The sequence below is a fragment of the Rhipicephalus sanguineus genome, chromosome 5 (assembly GCF_013339695.2).
Source record: "Rhipicephalus sanguineus isolate Rsan-2018 chromosome 5, BIME_Rsan_1.4, whole genome shotgun sequence".
In the NCBI taxonomy this organism is placed as follows: Eukaryota; Metazoa; Arthropoda; class Arachnida; order Ixodida; family Ixodidae; genus Rhipicephalus; species Rhipicephalus sanguineus.
In genome coordinates, this window is record NC_051180.1 from 49,399,955 (window position 1) to 49,422,627 (window position 22,673).

At 46.1% G+C, this 22,673-nt stretch overlaps 1 protein-coding gene across 2 annotated transcripts in view; it reads right to left on the bottom strand.

The window, feature by feature from the left end:
• LOC119393603 (probable G-protein coupled receptor 158) overlaps positions 1-22,673 on the bottom strand; it is a 67,094-nt gene that overhangs the window by 34,930 nt on the left and 9,491 nt on the right. For both annotated transcript variants that reach the window (XM_049416294.1, XM_037660712.2), the window contains exons 2-3: positions 12,469-12,816; positions 10,431-10,499 (exon numbers count right to left, since the gene is read on the bottom strand). In XM_049416294.1, the coding sequence (XP_049272251.1) occupies positions 10,431-10,499; positions 12,469-12,816 (417 nt within the window). The remainder of the gene's footprint in view (positions 1-10,430; positions 10,500-12,468; positions 12,817-22,673) is intronic.

Here is a 22,673-nt window from a genome sequence, read left to right on the forward strand (position 1 = left end):
CTCCCGTGTAGGGTAGCAAACCGGGATCTTTTTTTGTTAACCTCCCGGACCTCTGCCTTTCTCTTGCCATCCTTCCTTCCTTCTTAGGCTAGGCCATATTGGAGCATGACCATTATTCAAATACCAAGACAACTGTTGTTGTTTTCTTGTTTATTAAAAGACGAGCAAGCGGGAATCCGGGCCACAAAAGAGCTGGCAATCAAAATCACGAAACGTAAGCTCTAGCGACACCCCCAAAACTGCAAAATGCGGGAGCGACGAGGCGAATATTTCGCGTGTCTCAACGAAACATTGGATCAGCTTGTTGCCAGGAAACAGCGAGACTACAAGTAACGTTCAGAGCATTCTTGGACGATGCCAACGACACGTTCACACACGCATGTTGCCTTCGCGAAATATTCAGGTTTACTTCTCTCTATACCAAGCTGATGGTGAACCGCAAAGCTATAGAGCTATTTGCTACGCGCAATAGGCAAATGACGATAAAACTGAAAAAGAAACATCTGGATGCGGGTGCGAGGGGAGAAAATGCGCGCGATCGTCGCCTTTGTTTATCGATCATATTTATCGGCATTTCTGCAGCTTCCTGTCAAGGAGCGCTTGTCTGCGCTGTCAACCCTTGTCCCAAATGAGGCCCTCGCGTGCGAGTCGTTGAGAGTACTGCGTGTGCCTTTGCGATTCGTTGAGGTAACAGCATACTTGAATACATGCTCGCGCCAGCTTGTCTACACAGCCTCTCATGCATCGAACGGCTGTCGTAAGGGAGCTTGGGACGCGACAATAAAGCAAACGAAGCTCAGTCACAGGCGTTTCTGCTCGCGCGCGAGGAACCATATTACGGGAAGGAAAATGGCACATGTCGAGGGCCTCTCGAGCTCAGCAAACGTTGTCGCGTTGAAATAACGAGAAAAGAAAAATGCCTATGGCACGTTTGCATTTAACGATCTAAACTACTTATGCACTCACTGCTCTGGCTATGAGCCTCCCTTTTGTTGGTGTAGCGTGACTCTGTGTGTTCCGCCGTAGAACACCCTCACGCACACACAGACATACATACATGAATGGTGTGTCTACACTTAACAACTACAACTAACTAATTCTACCCACAGAGTGTTCTTCCTACGCGCGGGTGCATTTGCGTGATGTGAATGCCCGCACTTTCCATCGCAGTAGTGGGGTAGAAGTTTTTCATTCTGAGGCGTTACACAAGCCTGCACCAATAAGCGCGCACTCCGGACTGACGTCATGAGCCGGGCGGCTGGTGACCCCGCCTTCCGAGAACATTGTCGAGTGCGCGAGGGAGACTATTTCTTTAGTCGAGGAGGTGATCGGCTGCCGCGATTCGGTCATCTGGGCTGGATTTCTCGCTCCAGAGTTCTGAAGTTCTACTCGACCGTAGTTCCTTCGGAAGAATGGTTCGTCATTTCTTGCTTTGTTCTCGCTATTCGTCAACTCTCTCCAATACTATATTTTTACGTATATCGACGTCTTGCTGAACAGAACTGTACGAAAGCAAGGAAAAAAAAAGGACGCTTGAGCCCCACCTTCAGGAGTATAACGCGATAGCGTGATCGGGCCCTGTGCGCATCGCCTTCTCAATAGCCTAGCATCGGTTCTCGGTGGATGCCTCAGCCGTGCTGCAAAGAAACGAACGTCTGCGCGCGTAACTTTGGCCGTTTTAAACTACCCTGAGTGCCTACTGCAAGTACAGTTACGAAGTGCCCACTACGCCATAATTCTTCCTTTTGCGAGCCAGCCATACGCGTCTCTAAGGCAACGCGCGAACCTACGCAGCTGCTCACGATGTTGATGCTTTTGCTGCTGATGATGAATACATAAGTCCGAGCGTTTTGTGATGGGTGCTCACTTAAAACACCCACTAATTGCGCAATGCACATGTTTTGACGCCTGGCGCGATTCTACGCTTCTGCCACGCAATAATATATGCGTTAAGGGGATTCCCCGCACTGCATGACATTCATATAGTATTTTTTTTCGAAGCAATTTCAAAAAATGGCGTGGCTCTGAGTAGAACACCTGCTTGCCACTCAGAAGGCCTGGATTCGACTCTCATTCGAACGGAAGATTCTTATTATTGAATGCGAAGCACTTCTTTGCGAACCTTAGGCACCTTTAGCGTTTCTATCTATCTATCTATCTATCTAGCCGCCTACGTCTGGGTGCTCTTGTGATCGCCTCCTTAACCTAGTGTAGACCTGTAGACCAAAGCTAGCATGGGAGGTTAAGAGGACTTGGCGAATGTGACTGACTGGTCATGACATGAATAACGTGAAAATCCTGTCGCGTACGTCGTCAAGCCCTTTCCTCCAGACAGGTATGGCACATACCCCTATACCACGAACCGTGGTATACGGATATGCGCCACAGGTGATTGATAGTTTATATCTACCAAAGAACGGTGACAACAGATATTGGTAAAAAAACGTCACAGTTTCGCCGCAAGGGCGAAGCAATGAATGCGATAGCAAGAAACTAATGCTATACGAAGTGAGGCTCGCCAATGGATACTCTCAGTTTGAACAGCGCTCCTGTTGCAAAGGCGGCCAAAGCAGCGAAGGAAACTAGAGTGCTTCAAGTGTCGAGCTGTGACACTTGATAGTTCGCGCTCATCTTCTGTGTGTTCGTTTAGCGGCGTCCCTTGAGCTCGAGTGACTTTCGTACGCTCCGTAACATGAGCGCGGACATCACGGTGAAAGCTCGAAACATCCTTCTTCCCCTCACCACGAAAAAACCGCGCGGGCAGACAGCAGAAGGGCAAGGTTCTCCCTGCGCAAATATAAGAAGAAGCGAGCAAGCTCGCCGACAACCTTTAAATGTGCCCTTCGCGCTCCTCGCGCCATCGCGCTGGTAATGAAGAAACGCTTATAACCGCCTGCCGTCTCTGAGTCTTGCCAGCGGTAAAGGGTGCGTATATAACGCTCGCCGTTAGGTACGTGAAGGATCTGCGCTTTCTGGCGTAGTGGTTAGCGCAACGCTCTACGGGACGAGAGATCGCTGGTGGGTCATTCCACGCCAAACGTCCCAGACATTGCGCTCGACCCTCTCCAATTGTATTGTAAAAAATTGTGAACGTTCGTATTAGTGCACTATTTGCCCTCCGAAAGTATTTTTTGGAAAAAAAAATTTTTCTTGTCTGTTACAGTGATTTGAATTTTGCCGTAGTGGGTGAAACATAGGTTGCGAAAAAATACTCTAAAAAATACAATACTTTACGGAACGCCTTAAAAATCTGCTGATTACTTGAAAAGGAATGGCACTATCTTATTATCCTCCATTGACGACCACTACTTTGTCTCACGATCTGCTTTGTGGTGAAGCAATGCTGCAATTCTGCGCCCATTTTCATTATTTTTTAAAAATTCTACGAATATTACAGACTAAATAGGACTATATCACATAGCTGGATAGTTGGCAGTAAGCGTGTCGAAAAAGTATTGAAGTCGATGACCGAGTAGTTTCGAAGTGGAAGGGGCGCTAACATTGAAAAATGTCTGAAATGCTCCACGTTCAGGCACGTGTAGAGTGGTGATGCAGTCCAAGTAAAAATGCACGCTTGGTCTCGTTGGGAAGAGTAAACAAAGGAAATTTATTTGTGAAAGTTTAATCGGAGTGTTTTTTGTTTTTGGTGAGAAACAAAAATTTATGTTGAGCGTTCGAGGCGTGCCTGGTCGCGGGCACGTAAGTCCGCTTCACTGCGCCGCCACTGTTCCTTGGGGCAACGGAAGTATGCAGCGCCCACGCGGGTGGCACGATCGTGTGCTGCTGTGAGTTTCCACGTTGCTGAAAACTTGCAAGCAGTGCATATGGCTGGCAGAATGTTTCGGAAGGGCACTAAAGGCTGCCGGTTAGTAGTCGGAGCACAGCACGATTTCATTGCCACGCCACTGCATGCACACGTACGACAGGCGCAGAGCTTGGGGTTGTGTTTTCGATCTCTGCGGAGGTTGCAGTTCTTACTTCCGTTGCCGACGTATGGTCTTCGCCACTTGAAATGCCTGTGTTTCTGAGTAGGTGGTGAGCCCGGCATTAAGAGTGGTCAGTGATGATGGCACGAAAAGGTGAAACGTGCGCGTACCTTTGATGGAGATTGTAGACTCAAACCTTGCTGAGAGCTCAACTTTCTGCCACGCTTCATGCGATGCTTTCATCTTAGTAATCGCCTTGCGATTACTAAGCGAAGGCGATAGACATTTAAAAGGACGAAGTCGCCTTAAAAGCGGCTTCGTCCTTTTGTATATTTATCGCTTTCGGTTTCCGTTGTACAAGCTCTCCGTCTAAAATATGACACGATAGCAGTATACTCACCATTCGGAATGTTTATCTTACGCTCTGCCAAGGGATGCCAAGGCGAACCTTCGAGTGCCGCGTGCTCGCTCGGCGACGCGATCACCGGAGCAAAGTTCACCTCTGCCGAAGATCCGAGCGTAAGAATACATGGCACCGTTCGGCTCCGAGGCACGAATGGCGCGAGTCACGTTCAAGCGAGCTGCCCATAAAAAAAGAATTATAAGTGTATTCCCGGTGCCTGTTAGCCACTTTTAGTATATAATGATATATTTTAAACGAACCATCACTCGTTTTCCCTGACACTTCGTCGGTGGCACTGCGGAAAGCCGAAGAATGCGTGTCGAAACGTGAAAACTCACAGCAGCACACGATCGTGCCAACCGCGTGGGCGCTGCATACTTCCGTTGCCCGAAGGAACAGTGGCGGCGCAGTGAAGCGGACTTACGGGCCCGCGCCCAGGCACGCCGCGAACGCTCAACATAAATTTTTGTTTCTCGCGAAAAACAAAAAACACTCCGATGAAACTTTCACAAATAAATCTCCTTTGTTTACTCTTCCCAACGAGATCAAGCTTGTATTTTTACTTGGACTGCATCACCACTCTACATGTGCCTGAACGTGGGGCATTTCACACATTTTTCAATGTTTGCGCCCCTTCCACTTCGAAACTACTCGGTCATCGACTTCAATACTTTTTGTACACGCTTACTGCCAACTATCCAGCCAGGTGATATAGTCCTATTTTGTCTGCAGTGTTCGTAGAATTTTTAAAAAATAATCAAAATGGGCGCAGAATTGCAGCATTGCTTCACCACAAAGCACATCGTCAGACAAAGTAGTGGTCGTCAATGGGTAATAATAAGATAGTGCCATTCCTTTTCAAGTAAACAGCAGATACTTAAGGCGTTCCGTAAAGTATTGTATTTTTTAGAGTATTTTTTCGCAACCTATGTTTCACCCGCTACGGCAAAATTCAAATCGCTGTAACAGACAAGAAAATTTTTTTTTTCCAAAAAATACTTTCGGATGGCAAATAGTGCACTGATATGAACGTCCACAATTTTTTACAATACAATTGGAGAGGGTCGAGCGCAATGTCTGGGACGTTTGGCGTGGAATGACCCTGGTTCGATTCCGCGCTTCGGAAGCATTTTTCTGAATTATTTTTTTGGGACTTTGATATATATATATATATATATATATATATATATATATATATATATATATATATATATATATATATATATATATATATATATATATATATATATATATATACACGGTGCATGACGACGGCGACGGGAAAATCCAGCCGAGACTGTCCATATAATTGCTGTCCATATAATCGGAAGCGTTGACCCGACGAATGCAAAGAATAAAAATCAGGATCCCATACCCAAGCATTCTGCGTGGCAGTCAGGTATTCTACCGCAGAGTCACTCCAGGTCTGGAAACTGCTTTTGAAAAACACCCTGTGCAAGCGCAATGTCGGTACAACGTCAATTGTCGTTGCGGTGCTGGCTATCTAATTTTATATCAAATCAATAAAAACTACACATGTGCTCCTACGATACAGACGTCATATCAGATTAACGTCTGTGGTTCCAGTGTTGGCTCCGCTTTTATAGCAGTTTAATAAACATTCCATTTGTATTCCTATGATTCAGCAAGCTGTATTCAAGCGTCGCTCGACGCCGGATGAATGTGCTCACGAAAGTTGCGCATGATATTCACATCATCATCGCGCCAAAAAGTGCACTTCGTTTCGATAATACAGACGTATGTGCCCCTAACGTGAGTGCTGACGTTACGTCAGACCATAAGTTACCATTTAAACGCCAGTGTTGTCGACGTGCCTGGTAAGCCCACGATGTGCACACTACTACACTTACAAAAACACGTCGATCCAGCTCGTAACGCTTGACTCAAAGCAAAAAAAAAAAGGCAGCATGGAACTACTACTGACTAGTTTGCATGAAACAGATTCCCACAAGGTGTGGGATCTGCCGAATTTTTATTTTATTGCATCTTTCTCGATTTTTCGCTTATGGACAACGCTGGTTTTTCGCTCACAATCAACGACGCCGACAGCGACACCGGAATCTCTGCGAAACGAGATCTTTAACGTTATCGCGTTAATATGCACTGCGGTTCGGACGGGAAATTGAAGAGCTGTACCCCAATGACTACTGCCCGAAAGAACATGGATGCTGTCGCCATCATTCAGGCCTAGTTATCATGCTGGTTTTTCAGCAAAATAATGTTGTACGCATAGGCGTGCGCAGGGTTCCCCATCAGGGGGGGGGGGGGGGCGAAGGTTCATCGCAGCCCCCCCCCCCCCCCATGAAGGCATACGGAAAATCATGTGGTGATCGCGCGACAGCCTTGCTTTACCATATACTTCTTATCAACGACATGACATACACTGTACGAACGTGCAAGGTTGGGTACTCGTTCGTTACATGAACCACTAATTGCAGTGCTAGCTGAACAATGTTGCCGAGTGAAGAAGCAATAGCCTTACAATTAGTAAGTGCCAATCAGTAGCGTAGAAAGAACATTTTTTTCGGGGTGAAGGGAGTTCAGCCATACATCATATGTTTGTGCGTGCGTTTGTATATTTGCTTGTGTATATATGCAAATCTAAAAAAAATATTTGCCTGTGTACGCAGGCAAAATTTAAAAATGTTATGGGGGGAGAGGGAATTGGAACCCCTCTCCCCCCTGGCTACGCCAATTGTTCCAATGCCTACAACGTGAAATAGGCACATCACGCCTCTCAGGAAAGCTTGCTTGCTGTGCTTGCAATGTTCCCGAATAGACATAGCTCTCGGAATCTATTGTCATGTTACGGCTAATAAGGTTCCGGACATGATTGTAGCCTGACGCGGCCACATTTCACTGGGACTGGAATTTCCGGGAAGGTGGTCACTTTCGGCGCCTTGAACGAGCTTTCAGGTGAATATCATTCCAGAGAGGGCCGCTGTAAGACGTCTGTCGTGGATCTAATGAATAATTGTGGATTGATGATGTGAATGGGAACTAGATAAGTCATTTCTAAAGGTGATCGCATAATAGGTTTACTTCATCTCCCTGTTGAATAAATAATAAATAAATTCTCATATACGGAAGAATGGCACCCGCCACTGGCGCCTACTTTCTCATGAAGCTGTGGATTGCAATCGGCGTACCGGAAGCGGCTGCCGGCTTGCCGACGGAATTCAAAGCGTGGCAGGCGGCTGTGGCCGAGGCCTATAATTAGACGAGAAGCCTCGCGCGCTGGAACGTGGCCGTGCGGTCGGGCTTCACCGCACTGCTCACTAGCTGCATTGCGGGAAAGGAAGCCTTACGGAGGAGGAGAATGAAGAGGAGGAACGGAGGCGTGTCGCACGCTCTCCGTTTGTATCCGACTGCCTGGCACGACATGCGTGCGTGACTTGGTGTCGTCACGTGATCTTCGTTCTCGAAAGAATAAAAATGTGTATGTGCTGTCGGGAAATAGCCGCGCCAGGTGAGTGGCGTGCGCAAAGAACCGCGATGCGTATGGAACACATCGGCAGAGGCCGATTTCGTTGATGCAAATATAGAAGAGACGGGTTGAGCGAACTCGACAGATGGCGGCGTCTCATCCGCAAAGCGGGAAGTCCGCATGGCAGGAAAGGTAAACAAGCGTGACGATACGCGAGGGAATTCGAAGGGCATCACATCAGGGAGGGCAAAGAAAAGCTGAGAAAAGTTGTTAGGTGAAACGGAGCGAGCGGGCTCAGCGTACGTAAAAAGATTGCTAGTTGTCAGCCTGCTTTAGCACTATGTTGTGATATATATATATATATATATATATATATATATATATATATATATATATATATATATATATATATATATATATATATATATATATATATATATATATATATATATATATATATATATATATATATAGGACTCACGTACGAAATGTAGATTTATTAACGTTTCGGCTGGTGGGCCAGCCTTCGTTCTTATATATATATATATATGTATATATATATATATATATATCAGGGTGTCTGTATACACAGGGAGAGAAGAAACACATTCTACCTGTTGGGTAAATAAAGATAACCGCTAAAGTGCCTTTCCTCTCTTCCGGAGTGCGTCTGCACCATTGAAAAAAAAATCAGTGAGAAAAACAAATACACATGACCCACAGGCGCCTAATAAGAAAACACTACGCTGCGGTCGCTGTTATGAATGTGCGCGTGCATCACTTTGCCTTCTTTTCTGCCCGCTTCGCCCTTCCCCAGATTAGGGCGGTAAGCAAAATGCTGCCCTGTCCATTACCCTGCATTTCCTTTGCCTATATATTAAAGACGATAGTCTTTCTTGGGATACTTAAACGGAGATATTTTGGTCTGTCTTTCTGTCTGTCTGTCTGTCTTTCTGTTTGTCGGCACGTCCCTCGATTCAGCCACTCGGCCGAAGTTTAACCACTTGCCCAAGGGCCAGCCTTCTTGAACTGGTACGGCTGTTCATACTTGTGAACGTTGTCGATCAAAAAGTAAATATCATGCATATCTGAGGTGCAAGATCATTAGGTAAGCATTAGATGGCGTGTTCCTTTAATAGAAAATGCATACATACGTAATTTTAAGGACCCTAGTTTCTTAAGCTGCGCTGAAATTTGCCTTCCTCCGTGCCCTCCACACGAGCTCATTGTTGTGTTTCGGTTTCGGTTCTGTATTACACTGTACGAATGCCATGGGTTGGTGTTGAAAAACTTTAGATTTGAGAAGGCCAAGAAGGCGAAAAAATATATTTAAAAAATGAAAAAGCAGCGTTGTGGGCGACCTTCAGGCTGCCGGTTGTGGGCGCCGCTCTGGCGTTCCTGTTTTACCCAGGCGACGTGTAAATAAAAGAGTGTGTGGAGAGTACTCGTTGAGTGCGGACGTTTCTCTGCTTCAGCGCTTCGCGCCAAACCGCGTTTTCGGGCTGGCTGGCGTCCCCGCCGGTCGCGTTGGTCACCGCCGGTCTTCGCCTGCTGCTGCGCCGGGACTACCAGCACGCAACACAGCACTCATGTTTCCCGACGTATTGCCAGATGGCGTCCATATCTCACACAGCGCCTCTTCTATCGTCTTTACACGACATTTGCAGCGAAGCACGCAGATACGCCGCCAATTTTTTTTTTTCTCTATGACGCCGTAATAGCCGATGAACTTCAGTGAAAAATAGGTGAATGACATAATAAATAAGCTGCGTCTAAAGTATGAACCTTAGTATGTTTAGCATATACGATACTGTTACCGAATGCACTCAACGTTTCGACAGCTTCGCACATCGGCTAATAAGAGTGATCTACAACTTGCGTCATGAAGGGCTGCTATAGCCTACGCCATCTGTGCGTTTATTTTATGAATGATTGGCGGTAAGAAAAAAAAAGAGAAAAATCTAGGGATGAAATGAAAGCAGGAATTTAGTGATATACAACATGTCCAGTACTTATGTACTGGCGTTGCGAACGAAGTGGTGTCCGTATTTTGGCTGGCTAGTTCATGATTTGAGAGAAGACAGCGCATAGCGAGAGGACACAAAATGGAATTGTATTGCATTTCCTGAAATTCTAACAAAATAATCTCAAAGAAAGTATTGCTCTTCGCTACGACAAAGATGACTACTTAACGTGTATTTTTAGGGTTAGTTTCTCTAAATCAAATTATGTTATGAGATGAAATAGTGACAATTTTTCTTTTCTATCCATACCGTATCCGTGGCGTCTATGTGAATAGTGGCTATCAAAAGAATACTGTCAATGTTGAGGCCGTACCTAAGAAAATTGTAGGTGCTAAATGGCAGGAAATCTGGAGCACTTATATCTAATCAGGATAAGTTATAATATACAAGGAAATATGTTTTATAGGAAAAATGAGTTGAAACTATGTGGGCCGGGCTAAATTCGTGCAGGCTACGTCAATTGCAAATTTGAGCAATCTCAGAAGATGATGATAAATCCGATAATAACGGTGACAGGAGCCAATTCATTACAAGTAATTATAGCTTCTGCTTTGCTTTATCATTACTTGCTCAACAATTCGCAGTATGCGCTGTCGTTTAGCGAAGATGAGTCAGTGGCTGATACTCACTGTTTGGTAGATAATAAGTGCTCCCAACAAAATGACCTCTAGAAGAATCCACATGGCCGATGCAAACATCTGAAAGCAGACAAAGGTAACAGACTCCTGCCACAATAGATAAACACAAACAAGGCCGATGCTTAAAAAATGGAGGTTTGAAGTGATGCAAAATTGTCGAACAGTAAGGGTCGCTGGAGCCGACGTTTCGGCAAGAGATTTTGTCATTTGCTGCTCTCAAGACGACAACTCTTCTTGTCGAAATGTTGGCTTCAGCGACACTTCCTGTTCAACGATTTTTTATCAGTACCTAAGCACGTAATATACCACTGTATACTTCTTTCAAGCACTTCCGGCACTGTGTGTGTGTGATGTGAAATTTGTCTCTCCTTTCTCTCTCTTTCATTCCTCCTCCCCATGTTTAGGCTAGCAAACTGGACGTATAGTCTAGTTAACCTTCCTACCTTTCCTATATTCCTTCTCTCTCCCCTCTCTCAAGCACTTCTGAGAAATGCAGCTTTAGTTTTTGTTTTCTGTCTGGGGAGTTGCATGAGTATTTTTAAATATAAGCATTTATGTTATTAAGGAAGCTCGTGCAATAATTTAATTCCAAGGATCAGTTTCACACCCTGGTTCGAGCTTCGTAAGGGTCTACGCAACATTTATGTACAGCTGATGAATGCGTAGAGATTGTACGAATTGGCTTGATATGTTTTATGTACCGTTTCAGTTGGTGCTCTGATTCACAATACTTGTCTGTAGGACAAAATAGCTTCATTTTAGATATTGTTGCTCTATATTGCTAATTTCTCCTTCATTTTTTCTTTCAGTGCCTCGTTGTTTCGTATCCATTTGCTTTAGTCGTGTTTTCTTAAGAACCAAAGTAAAGGATACAGAAAACTGATCAAATCTGACGGAAACCACGAGTGTGTAGTTTGGATTTCTCGCCTGTACTGTCCCTTCCTTTTGTCTCTGTAAGGCAGCCACGTTCCTCTTGATGACCGAAACTGCCTTTGTTCTTTCTTTTTCTTTCAATCTTTCTATGCCACGCTCACATGGTCTTAGGCGAGATTCATTATGTTACATGGTACAACGCGATATGCGACTACGAGAGGCTCTGGACGTTGACGTATCTATGCACCGTCATGACGAAGCGCAATAGACACGTTCCTGCAACTAGCAGTGAAGGACAACGGGCATCCGTGCCTGGCGAACAATGACAGGGCGTCCGGATGTCGCGATTGATCGTGCACCTCGTGACCATTAACGGACGCTCGTAGTGTTCGGACTGACAGCGTGCTCAGAGCGAAAATGCCACTCTCAGCCGTGCTGCGTTTCGGAGCGCCCTTTCTTCACTTTTCCTCCTTGACCTCGATGTGGTGGGCACTCAGTGCCACATTAGTAGAAAAAGTATAAGCGAAAGTCTTGTTATTATTCCGGACGTCGACATTCGACTTGAAGGCAAAATTAATAAAGGCAGGTATTTCTTAAGAAGTAGCCATTTCCGCCAGTGTAACGAAAAAAATTTTCTGTATTGGAAGACAATAAAGTTCGTTGTCTGTCTGTCTATTGGAAGAGTTCTCTGCACCACAAATACTCTTACCGCCTTCGCTCCTTCAGTGTGACGTACAAAAAGATGGACAATATTCGAAGGTTGCACGTCAGTGTAATAAGATGGTTAACTTAACAGAAAGATAGATTGAGAAATGGCGAGCTAGAGATGGGACATGAAAAATATGCAGGGAGGTTGGGTAGATGTTGTCCGGTTTGCTAGCCTACACTTGGGAAGGGAATCATGGAGTGTGAGGCAAAGAGAGAGAGAGGAAAGTAATGAATTTAAATGATCGTCTAACATTAGGCAGTAAGGCACTTAGGTATGTCGCCTTTGTGTACTGCACTACGCTTTCTGGACTGATGGCGGGGCTCTCAAAACCCTTTCTTCTGTAAAATGCGGAACGTCAAGCTTACATAAGGGAAATTGAGAGCTACTTTACCAAACAGTGGCTTCATAACTGCTGGCCGTGTAGGCGACGGTCTACGGCATACGAACCTTGGACTTCCTTAGCCTGAATACGACCGCCATGAGCACGACAGTGACGCTGGTGCAGAAGCCCTGCAGGCCGAGGGCCAGCGTGCGCCAGGCCATGTTGTACTGCACGAAGCATGCCTCTTCCCGCTGCTCGGTCGTGTCGGCTCGCTGGCAGGCGCCGCCGCACCGGGACGGGCACGGCAGGCAGCGGAATTCGGCCGACGCGGCAGCTTCGAGCGCCTCACCGCTGCCCGCCGCCGCCGTGTCGCCGTTGCCGCCGTCGTCCAGCGAGGCGGGCGTGTAGAAACCTTCACGGCAGCGGCACCGGTAACCGCCCCGTCGAAAGCCCATGCCGGCGGATGGCTCGCACTGCGAACGAATCAAACGAACAGGAACACATGAACGGAAGGAAGGAAAACAGGAAGAGAGGAAAGGCAGGGATGTTAACCAGTTTAGAATAACCGGTATGCTACCCTGCACAGGGGAATAGGATGGGGGATAGAGAGAGTACATGAGAAACGCATGGCAGTGCCCTAGGCGGCTTACACGTGCGGTGTTCCAATCATTCAGGGTGATACGTACGGTAGCACATGCCATACAAATACAAACGTATGTATGTATGTATGTATGTATGTATGTATGTATGTATGTATGTATGTATGTATGTATGTATGTATGTATGTATGTATGTATGTATGTATGTATGTATGTATGTATGTAGTGTGGTTGTGTGTTGTGTGTGTGTGTGTGTGTGTGTGTGTGTGTGTGTGTGTGTGTGTGTGTGTGTGTGCGCGCGCGTGTGTGTGTGCGTGCGTGTGTGTGTGTGTGTGTGTGTATTTCCTGTCGAAATAGATGATTAGGTAGGCTCAGATAGTTAAGATAGACAGGTACAATATACTATACACCCAATCGTCCATTCGAATGGCATGTATTCTCGCATCTCCGTCCATGTCAAATCTGCACCTCGTGTTAATGTCCTGGGATGGCCGACCAACTGTGGTATTATCATAACAGTCAAGGAAGCACAACCATTAAGATTGCTTCATGGTTCTAAAAAATTTTTTTTTACAAGTCATTTTAATGAATTTACGAAAAATTCACGATCGAGCATTGACAGGTCTGATTCATACACCTTTTGACTGTTCGTAGAACCGAGGTATTTATCAGCGGCATGCCGGCAAGCCCTTTCACCTCAGGGATAGTGTCACAGACAGTGGACATTTGGCGTCGTCACGCGTGGGGCAACTCTTTGAACGAGACAGGAGCGCTAATTAACCGGCGGATTTGGCGCCTTCTACGCGCGCCATCGGCGATCTGAATGCGCACGACTGGAAAGGTCACGCAAGGCTTGTCGCTTCGGGGCATTTTCCGGCGGTTGCCAACTTTCCCTTACAATATCATATGCCTTGAATAACAACCGATTTTCAAGCCATGTTTGTTTGGGTGGTTGAATAGGACGGCATGGCATTCGCGCAGCCTTCTTCTGTCAGTCCGCGGTAATGCAGACTCCATGCGTCCAATCAGACAGGCTTGGCGTTTCTATAACATCAGCTGTATAACGAGACACTATAATAGGCCGCCGTTGCCCATCCAGCGAAACAGGTTGCGATGAAATCTGAGGTGTCACATTCCATAATGACGTGCACTGCGACAATGCTTGCAGCTCTACGTCCTGCTGGGAATTATATATTGTCATAGCGTTGTGACGGTGAAGAGGGCGATAATTCGAAGCGTAAGTGTAAAACAAAAAATGTGCAATATTACACTCTGCAAAGGTAGGTGACCAGCGCAGCTGTTTATCACACGACACAGAGGCGACAAAGAGAGAGAGAAGGATAAAACAAAGGCTGGAAGGTCAACGAAGGTCGAGCCCGGTTGACTGTACACTACATTGTGGAATGGGGAAGGAAGGATTTTGAGCAAAGGTACGGACGAACTAGTTGTCTTAAATCGGTGGTAATCATGACGAAAGGTACGCACACACATGTATTATGTTCGTTGGTGGTAATTAAGTTTCTTCATGGCAGGGTCATTATGGACAATGCGTCGTCTTGTCTGGCCTGTCGCGTGCGCTTGGAGTTACGTGTAAGATCGTCATTGGCGTTTCCCGCCCTCCGAAGCCGTTGACATTCCCATTGTTTTTCCTTTCGTCTTTCCTTGGAGACCCGTTGCTCTTGATTCAGAAATATAGGTGGCCGGGCCATAGCGACTGCAGAACACAAGTGGAATATGCTCCTCGGCGGCTGCTGGTTTCAGTTTTTTCATTGTGCTCTAGCGTGGACGACTACCGCCACCTAAAGGAGTCACACACGTGATCGCAGCGCGAACGTTTTTGTTGAAGGACACGAAAAATGCACGGAACCCTAGCCATATACACCCTCGCCGTATAAACTCTCTGTCGAACGACATTGCGCCCAGACAAAGAGAAATAAAAACACTCATGGTACAGCAACAGCGGTGAGCACTGTCTTCGGAAATCTGATCTATGGTAAGACGCTGTGGCATTTACACGTTCGGCATAGTACATTCCAGGGTAATCAGTGGCGTTCGCGACAGTTTTAAAAGGTATACTACATGGTTATTCGCGTCGCACATGTAACCTGATTAAAGTCGTCGATAACGTCCATTATCGATCGAAAGCTCTAATAAAGTTCTAATAATTAACTCTTGAAAGTTCTAATAACTGAAGGTGCGGCTTGCGCCGTGTTTGATTTATGGCAACGTTAGCTGCCATTGAAACAGCGTAAAGTGAAAAAAAAAAAATACCCGCGTAGTGCAGCTTTCGCCCATGATGAAGAAAACGGTTTGTTTGAAGTGCCGATCGCCCAGTCACACCTTAAGGGTATTGGATTAAATCAGTTAGCCAGATAACGTTGCAGCTTGAAAGGCAGTCGGGACGACATATAAGATCGCCGAAGCGGTTGAAGTTACGGTATTAAAGTGTTGATTTAACGCAATTCTCAGCTGCATGAAGAGGTTCGTTAAGTGGCACATAATGTATTATTTATAACAATAAGCAAACAAACTATACAAAGTGTTGAAACGCATACTGTATCGCGAAGCGGCAGTTGAGGCGAGGACGCAAAATAAGGCCCAACCATATTGTTAAATTAGATATTTTCTTCAAATTCAACCGCCGTGCAAATGAAATTTGTGAACTGCTCGTACGTCTAATTGTTTCTTTAATTTTTTCGGGTAGGTGAAGAGTACTTATTCGACTGCTCTTACGGTCGCTGATGCAATATTGCGCCTTAATATGATAGGTATAATTACCGGCTAATCTCGTGGCGTTGCGCAGCCGCAATTCTATTTAGCGCCGTACCCACCAGATGAGAAGAAAAAAAAAAACCTTTCGGTAGAGAAACGAAGTTACTGCGCGGGAAATGGCTCGATGAAGAAAAAAAGAAAAGATAAAGAACCTAGATTGACTGGCTGTTGGCGCTGCTCGCACCTAGCACAGGTCGGCCGTTTTGTTTCTTTCTCTTTTGCCGTTTCTCCGCTGAGCAAGAAAATCAGGGCGCGCATTCTCGAATCCAATTTAGCCGACGAAATCCGCTTGAACTTAAGCCTCCCTGGATCTCCTAGGCCTAGCTATACGTGGGCTCGACGGTGCTCGGACGAACTGCCATTGTGCGATATCCTGCGCGCTTGTAGGGTATACGAGCCATTTTTGGCGAGTTGTATTTGCACAACGAAAGAAAGGTAGGGATATCTTGAAGACTGTCGTATAAATTTTCAAAAAAACCGCCTTCTTACTCTATGTGGATTCCTTGACATTTTAATAAGGTATATCTCGGTGTACGCCGTAATATTGGGGCTGAAATATCTACTTCAGAGCTGGTCGACTTCATTTTGTCTGTTTGCAGCGGGGAGAAATTTAAAATTAAATTCTGCTGTTTTTCATGCCACAAGCACAATATCGTGAGGCTCGCCGTACAAGAGGGGACCCCGTTCGAATGTTGACCCCCTGGGGTTCTTTATCGGGCCTCTAAATCTAGATACACTGATATTCCTACACTTGGCCCCCATCAAAATGCGGCTGCCGTGGCCGAGAATCAAATTCACATCTTCGAGCTTGGCAGCGCTACAACAGTAGAGGGCAAGAACTCGTTTAGGCGACATATATGGAGCTTTTTGTTTAGGAAGATGTCTGCCGCGTGATCAAAACAGTTCAAGTTGATTCCATTCCCCGGTGACTCCTCACTTCGACGGGGTTGGAGTGGGAACGCGTTTGAGAACCACGGTATCGTCGTGCGTCCGAGAAACGCAGCTGGCCAAAAGTGAACCAAAATAATCGCATTATAGCGAACGCTCGGGTATGGAACGAACTCACCGAGCCGCCCGCTATTTATTTATTTATTTATTTACTTTATAGCCAGGACATCGCTGCTTCCTCTATAATGTACACTTAAAGGGGCCCTGCAACACTTTTCGAGCATGCTCAAGAAGCGCTGCCGATCGGTAGTCGAGGCTCCCGAGAACACGCGAGCCAAATATTATAGCGATGCGCACGGCCTGGAATTTACAATAAATTCTCAAAGTCAGCTGAAAATCTCGCCCTCTTCTCTCGACAAATGATGTATTAGTCCGCAAAATATGACGGGATTGTCGGCAGTTCCACCATTGGCTGATGTTATAATCACAATAACACCCTCATTATTACTTTCGTTGTTAATTTTGAGTTCAATAAGTAGATAATATGTATGTTTATATTCTGTTATCGCGTTAAAAACACTGAACAAACATTAATATTAGCACTTCCGGTCTCACCGACAGCTCGTCTGCTCGTAGTTGCGTGGTTCAGTTTTCTTCGCCATGCGCAGTGCCGAAAACGTGAATATTTCTGTGCTTTTGACCATCGCCGGTTGCCGTTGAGAGTGGCAGCCGTTCGAGTGTTGCCTCGTCAGCTGAGAACTGCATCGTCGGCACGTTCTCACGACCGACCGAGGCAGGGGCGCAGCTTGTCTCCGATAACAATGCTGGCGTCCGGTAATGGCGGCGCTTCGGGGTCGTCTGCCAGTGCCGTCTTACGAGGCGGTGTATCGGAGTATGGGCCGAAACCGATCTTATCTCAGCTGTCATTCGTTCCAAACGAGCGCGCAGGTTTGCTTCCATGGTTGGCAGAGCGATGAAAACACTACGGCGTTTGAGGTGCACACCCAACATTACCAAACCGACGCGCAGTTTTCAAGCACGCGCGATACACAGTGCGATCGGCTCCGCTCGACGAGAACGACGCAAGCCGACCGGAAGTGGCGGCACAGACCAGGTGGTTGCGCCCAGACGTCAGAGAGAAAAAAAAATGAAGAAAAAAACTCCGCCGGCGCTCTTGAGCGGAGCCTCGTTCCTCTGCGCTCCCTCCTTCGACTCGCTGCCTAGCTTTCCGCGCGCTCGCGGCGTTGAGTTGAGGGAGAAAGCTGCGGAACGTGATCTCTATAATTTGGTAACACCACTTAGACTTGACGGATTCGAAAAATTTTTGCGGCATATGACTCGTGAAGAGTCATACGTCAATAATGAGACTATTCCAATATAACTAAGAAAGGTGTTGCAGGGCCCCTTTAAGAGAAATACTAAACTTTCTAGCTACTGTGAGGATGTAATACCAAAAAGACGTAGCAGCTGTGGGCTATACTGCTTACGCCCACTCGTTCTCACAGAGATATATTGATACTTCAGACCACTCGCGTGACCTTTCAGTAACCCCAGGTGCGCTCTCCGTATTTGATGTGAATAACACTGAGGAGATACGCTCACCCCTGTTATTACTTTGTCGCAAACAGTATTGTTATCCAAGTGAGGAAGTAGACAGAAACAAAGGTTATAAACAATTGCAACCGTTCAATAAGAGTTTGAAACCGCGATTTTCGACAAATTCAAAGAAAAAAGCCTACATAGAAAACAAACACGTAATAAGAACTGTGCGAAGGCTCGAGAGTACCGCAGTTGACCAAGCTCAGGCGCTTTCTTTATAACGAAATAACCTAGAAAGAGAACTTCAGTCGCTGTATTCCTGCAGTGGACATAATATTGGATTCCCCGCAGTGAAGGCAACGCGTTTCATTTGTAGGGACGCCTCAGGGGCGACTTCGCGTTTTCCGCCGTCTTTCAACGTCTCGACAGCGGAGGCACGAGCGGCTACCTTTTAATTGGGTCTGCGCAGACAAACCGACAGCTGGAGGTCGTTTCGGGCTGCGAACGAGAAAATAAAGGCTGTCATTGCTTTTCCTTAACCGCGACGTGCGGCAGACCTGGAATTGAGGAGAGAAGAAAGCGAAGGTAAAGGAAATAATGAAAGCGGTGAAAAAAAAAAGAAAAAAAGAGCGCGGTTCCGGAATCATAAATTTGGAAGCACAAAGGAGTTGGAAAACTCCCTAAACGGGTGCCGGAAATTCTCGAGCGTTCTTACTTCCGGGAGGCCGAAAGCGCAGCCCACGTAGATCAGCGCGCTGACACTGCAAAGGCGGGATCGAATTGATTCGGCGGCTACATGGCGTTGTGTTACGGGGGAAGTTGAGGCGATGGGGGGGGGGGGGGGGGGGGGGGCAGGACAAAGGCGGACCGGAGGCGGGAAGCAGGAAGTATACTGGACGTCGATGAAGAATACAGATGCCAGCAGTGAACGGGGAACGCGTTGTTCAGGAACTGAAGGTTTTCGAGGGGGCGAGGGAGAATAGAGAAAGAAAAAAGTGAAGCATTGACTATGTGAGTTTGTTAAAGTTCTGTGTATTCATATTTACAGTTTATTTTCAATTTGCATACACGCACATATACATATTCCGATGGGGCCCAGAAACAAGGACTTCACAAAGTATCTTAATGACTGATTAATGTCTAACTAGGTTTCAGCCCCAGATGCGAAGGTATTGCACGTACAAGACAATGTTAAAAAAAAGAACACAAAAGCGTAACAAATAGAAGTACGAGAAATGACTGAACAACATAAGTGACAATAAATTATTGGGATATTACCAGCAAGTCGAGAAGACAATACAAATGTAAAAGAGAAAGGAAGGAAGGGAGCTAGAAACCAACGAACTGACAACCGAGTGTCGCCACGAAAAAAAAAAAATTACATCATCTCCCACTCAAGGGAACCAGGAGGGGATGCGAAGCAGCATTGGGGGCGCACACCAAGTTTCCATCACGTTCACTCGGCGTTTCCGTTAGTGTGTGAGGTTTGTATTTAGTGTTTGTGTTATCATTACGTTGTGTTTCTGCGTTGCCTTCCGTTAGCGCCGAGTGAACGAGTGGCGCCGACGTTGACGTTACAACTCATCTGAACGGGAGCGAAGCGAGATTGACGGAAGCCTACCAGGCGCACTCGCTTATATACACATGAAATGGGGGAAGGAGAGGAGAGAGTGGGTTACAGGCTGTATTTGGCTGCGGCGCGGCTGCATCACGTGGGAGGAGAGGCTGCGCCGCGACTGCAGTCCGGGGGAGGGTAGGAGAGAAGGCGACCGAACACCTGCGTAAATTAGGAGAGTGGGAGAGAAAGTAGGCGCATGCGCAGTGGAGCGTGGACGCCGCCACCGGACACAGCCCCGAGCAAAAGCTGCCTCGCATCTAAAATAAAAATTGGAGCCAATGAAAAATTTTTGACAAAGACGTGAAAGAGAGCATCGAGCACGGACAGTGCGAAAAAGGAAAAGCAAGAAAGCGAACATCGCTGTCATTGAGGTCTTCGAAGGAGAAAAGTAACAACACACGATGATTAGACTAAAAATATTACAAATGTACAAGCAAATAAACAAATTCGAAGCACCATGAAAGGCGAGGAAATTTCTAGCTTAACCGACGTATGCTGGGTGACGAACGACTTGAAGTGGAGGAAGTAAAGCTTCAGTGAATAGTACTGCTGTAAAGAGCTGCGCCCGAACGGGGAGAAGAGGGGAGGGGGTGGGCGCATCTGTGAATTGGAAGTGCGCTAAAGAAAAGGTGTCCTCGAGGATTCCTTTTTCTGTCAAGTAGAACTAGGTAGTGTGTGTGTGTGTGTGTGTGTGTGTGTGTGTGTGTGTGTGTGTGTGTGTGTGTGTGTGTGTGTGTGTGTGTGTGTGTGTGTGTGTGTGTGTTCGTTCGCGTTCTTCTTTCACTTCCTCCTTTTGACTCCCGTTCCCCTCAGTCCTAAAGTCGTATGCCATAATAAAGCCCAGTCCCCTCCCTGTTCGATCAAAATGCATACGTCCCGAGGAATTTGAATTGAGTGGGCCGGAAGGCGAGCGGCGACTTCACGAACTTCCATACAGGCGAGGAATTCAAAAACAAGAAGAAAGAACGATCTGCGAGCTGAGACGAAATTTAAAGTGAAGTACAAGGTCTGTGAAGCGACAAGAAAAAAAAAAGAAATCTATATTCAGAGGCAGAAAGAAAAAGGACACGCACACCTACCCATGCGGCTTGACCGCTTTTCATTTTATGACAAAAAAAAAAAAAAAAATCCTCCGAAAGTTAGGTGCACAAATGAAGGTGTGAGTTATTCGCATAAACGCAATAACTTATGCACGTGCTCTTTCGTGCTTCAGTTGAATGGCGTCATTTCTCAGCCTTAAAGACTGCATGCATATAGTTCTGGCCTCGGAAATGAACGCACGATGCAAAATGCATTTGTCGATGGGGATAATGCGGCTGCTATTCGGTGACGCACGGTGTGTGAACGTTGGCTTAGTTGTTGATGCACCGAAGTTTGCTTGTTGGCGACAATACCCCAGGCCTCACCAATGAGGAACTTTGTCATTCACTCAGCGCCGCCGTCACGCGGGATTTTCGAGTGAAGCTTGTTGTGAGTTGCAGGTTTCGGTGGCGGCGTTGATGTTCGCGAAAGAACGCGGCACCTGCAAGCTTACAGAAATGCGCCCCTCGAAGGGGCGACGGTAACATGGCCGTTTTCCAATACTTGATGTTCTCTCGATAGCGGGATTGTCTGCGATCAGCCGCTTCTGATATGGCAATCTGCTCTTTTATGAAGGTGACTTCTCATTTCACGTTGCCACATTTCATTGTTGCCTGGATATGACCGCATGACCGTCGTTGTTGCCTGTAGCAACTGTAGTGTTGCGCTGCTGAACACGTGGCTGAAGGTCCAGTTATCCGCATGGAGGAAGGAAAAAAGTCGGGAGGAAGCATTGCATAATGCGAAAGACAGAAAGAAACGAAGAAGGAAAGAAAGAAGGAAAGAAAGGAAGAATGGAAAGAAAGAAAGAAAGGAAAGAAGAAAGAAAGGAAAGAGAGAAAGAACGAAAGGAAGGAAGGAAGGAAGGAAGGAAGGAAGGAAGGAAGAAAGAAAGAAAGAAAGAAAGAAAGAAAGAAAGAAAGAAAGAAAGAAAGAAAGAAAGAAAGAAAGAAAGAAAGAAAGAAAGAAAGAAAGAAAGAAAGAAAGAAAGAAAGAAAGAAAGAAGGAAAAAAGGGAAAGAAGGAAAGAAGGGAAGGAAGGAAGGAAGGAAGGAAAAGGAGTAGGTCAGACACACACTCGTTGAGCTTGTGTGCGTGCCTTCCCCCTTTTTCCCGATAGGGGAAGAGCTCTTGAATTTTTTAACGAATTCCATCATAACATATTTGCGTGCACTTGTTTATCTACAAACAAGTCTGCACACAGTGGGAAGGGTGTAGAAGGGTTTGCTAGGCATGACACGAGAGACTATACATTTTGTGTCGCGCAGTTAACACGGAGCGCGAGCATAACGGATGCCCTTTTTTTAAGTAACGTTCACCAGTCGTTTGCTCTTATATCGAGAATGTTCTCGAAAGGGATATCAACTGTATTTAGTCTGGTTAGTCAAGCGTGACCTGAATTGCACTGAGCAGTTGTGCTCAAGTCACCCTTATGCGATAAAGTTGAATCTGATGTCTAATGTGAATTGCAAAGATGGCGTTTATACCCAGACACGGCTCATGTATTGATTTTCGGTTGCCTGTCTTAGCGCGCATTCTAATCGCCGGCTAATGTACGTGTTCCAAGTAAACATACGACTGTTTCGATAAAAGGAGCGTCGCTATACTGTCTAAATATATGGCTTAGTTCAGGTTGGCGTACATTACAGAAGGCTGAATATATAAAATAGTTCTTTTTATGCGGAATACTGTGACAAAAAAAATAAAGCTGCCGTTTCAGCCGTTTCAGCCGCTTCAGCCGTTGTAGCAAGTAGACATATCAACGGAAGAGAAATTCAGAACTAATTTTTTAACGATTTCCAAATTATATTTTAAAGAATCTATTAAATGAAACG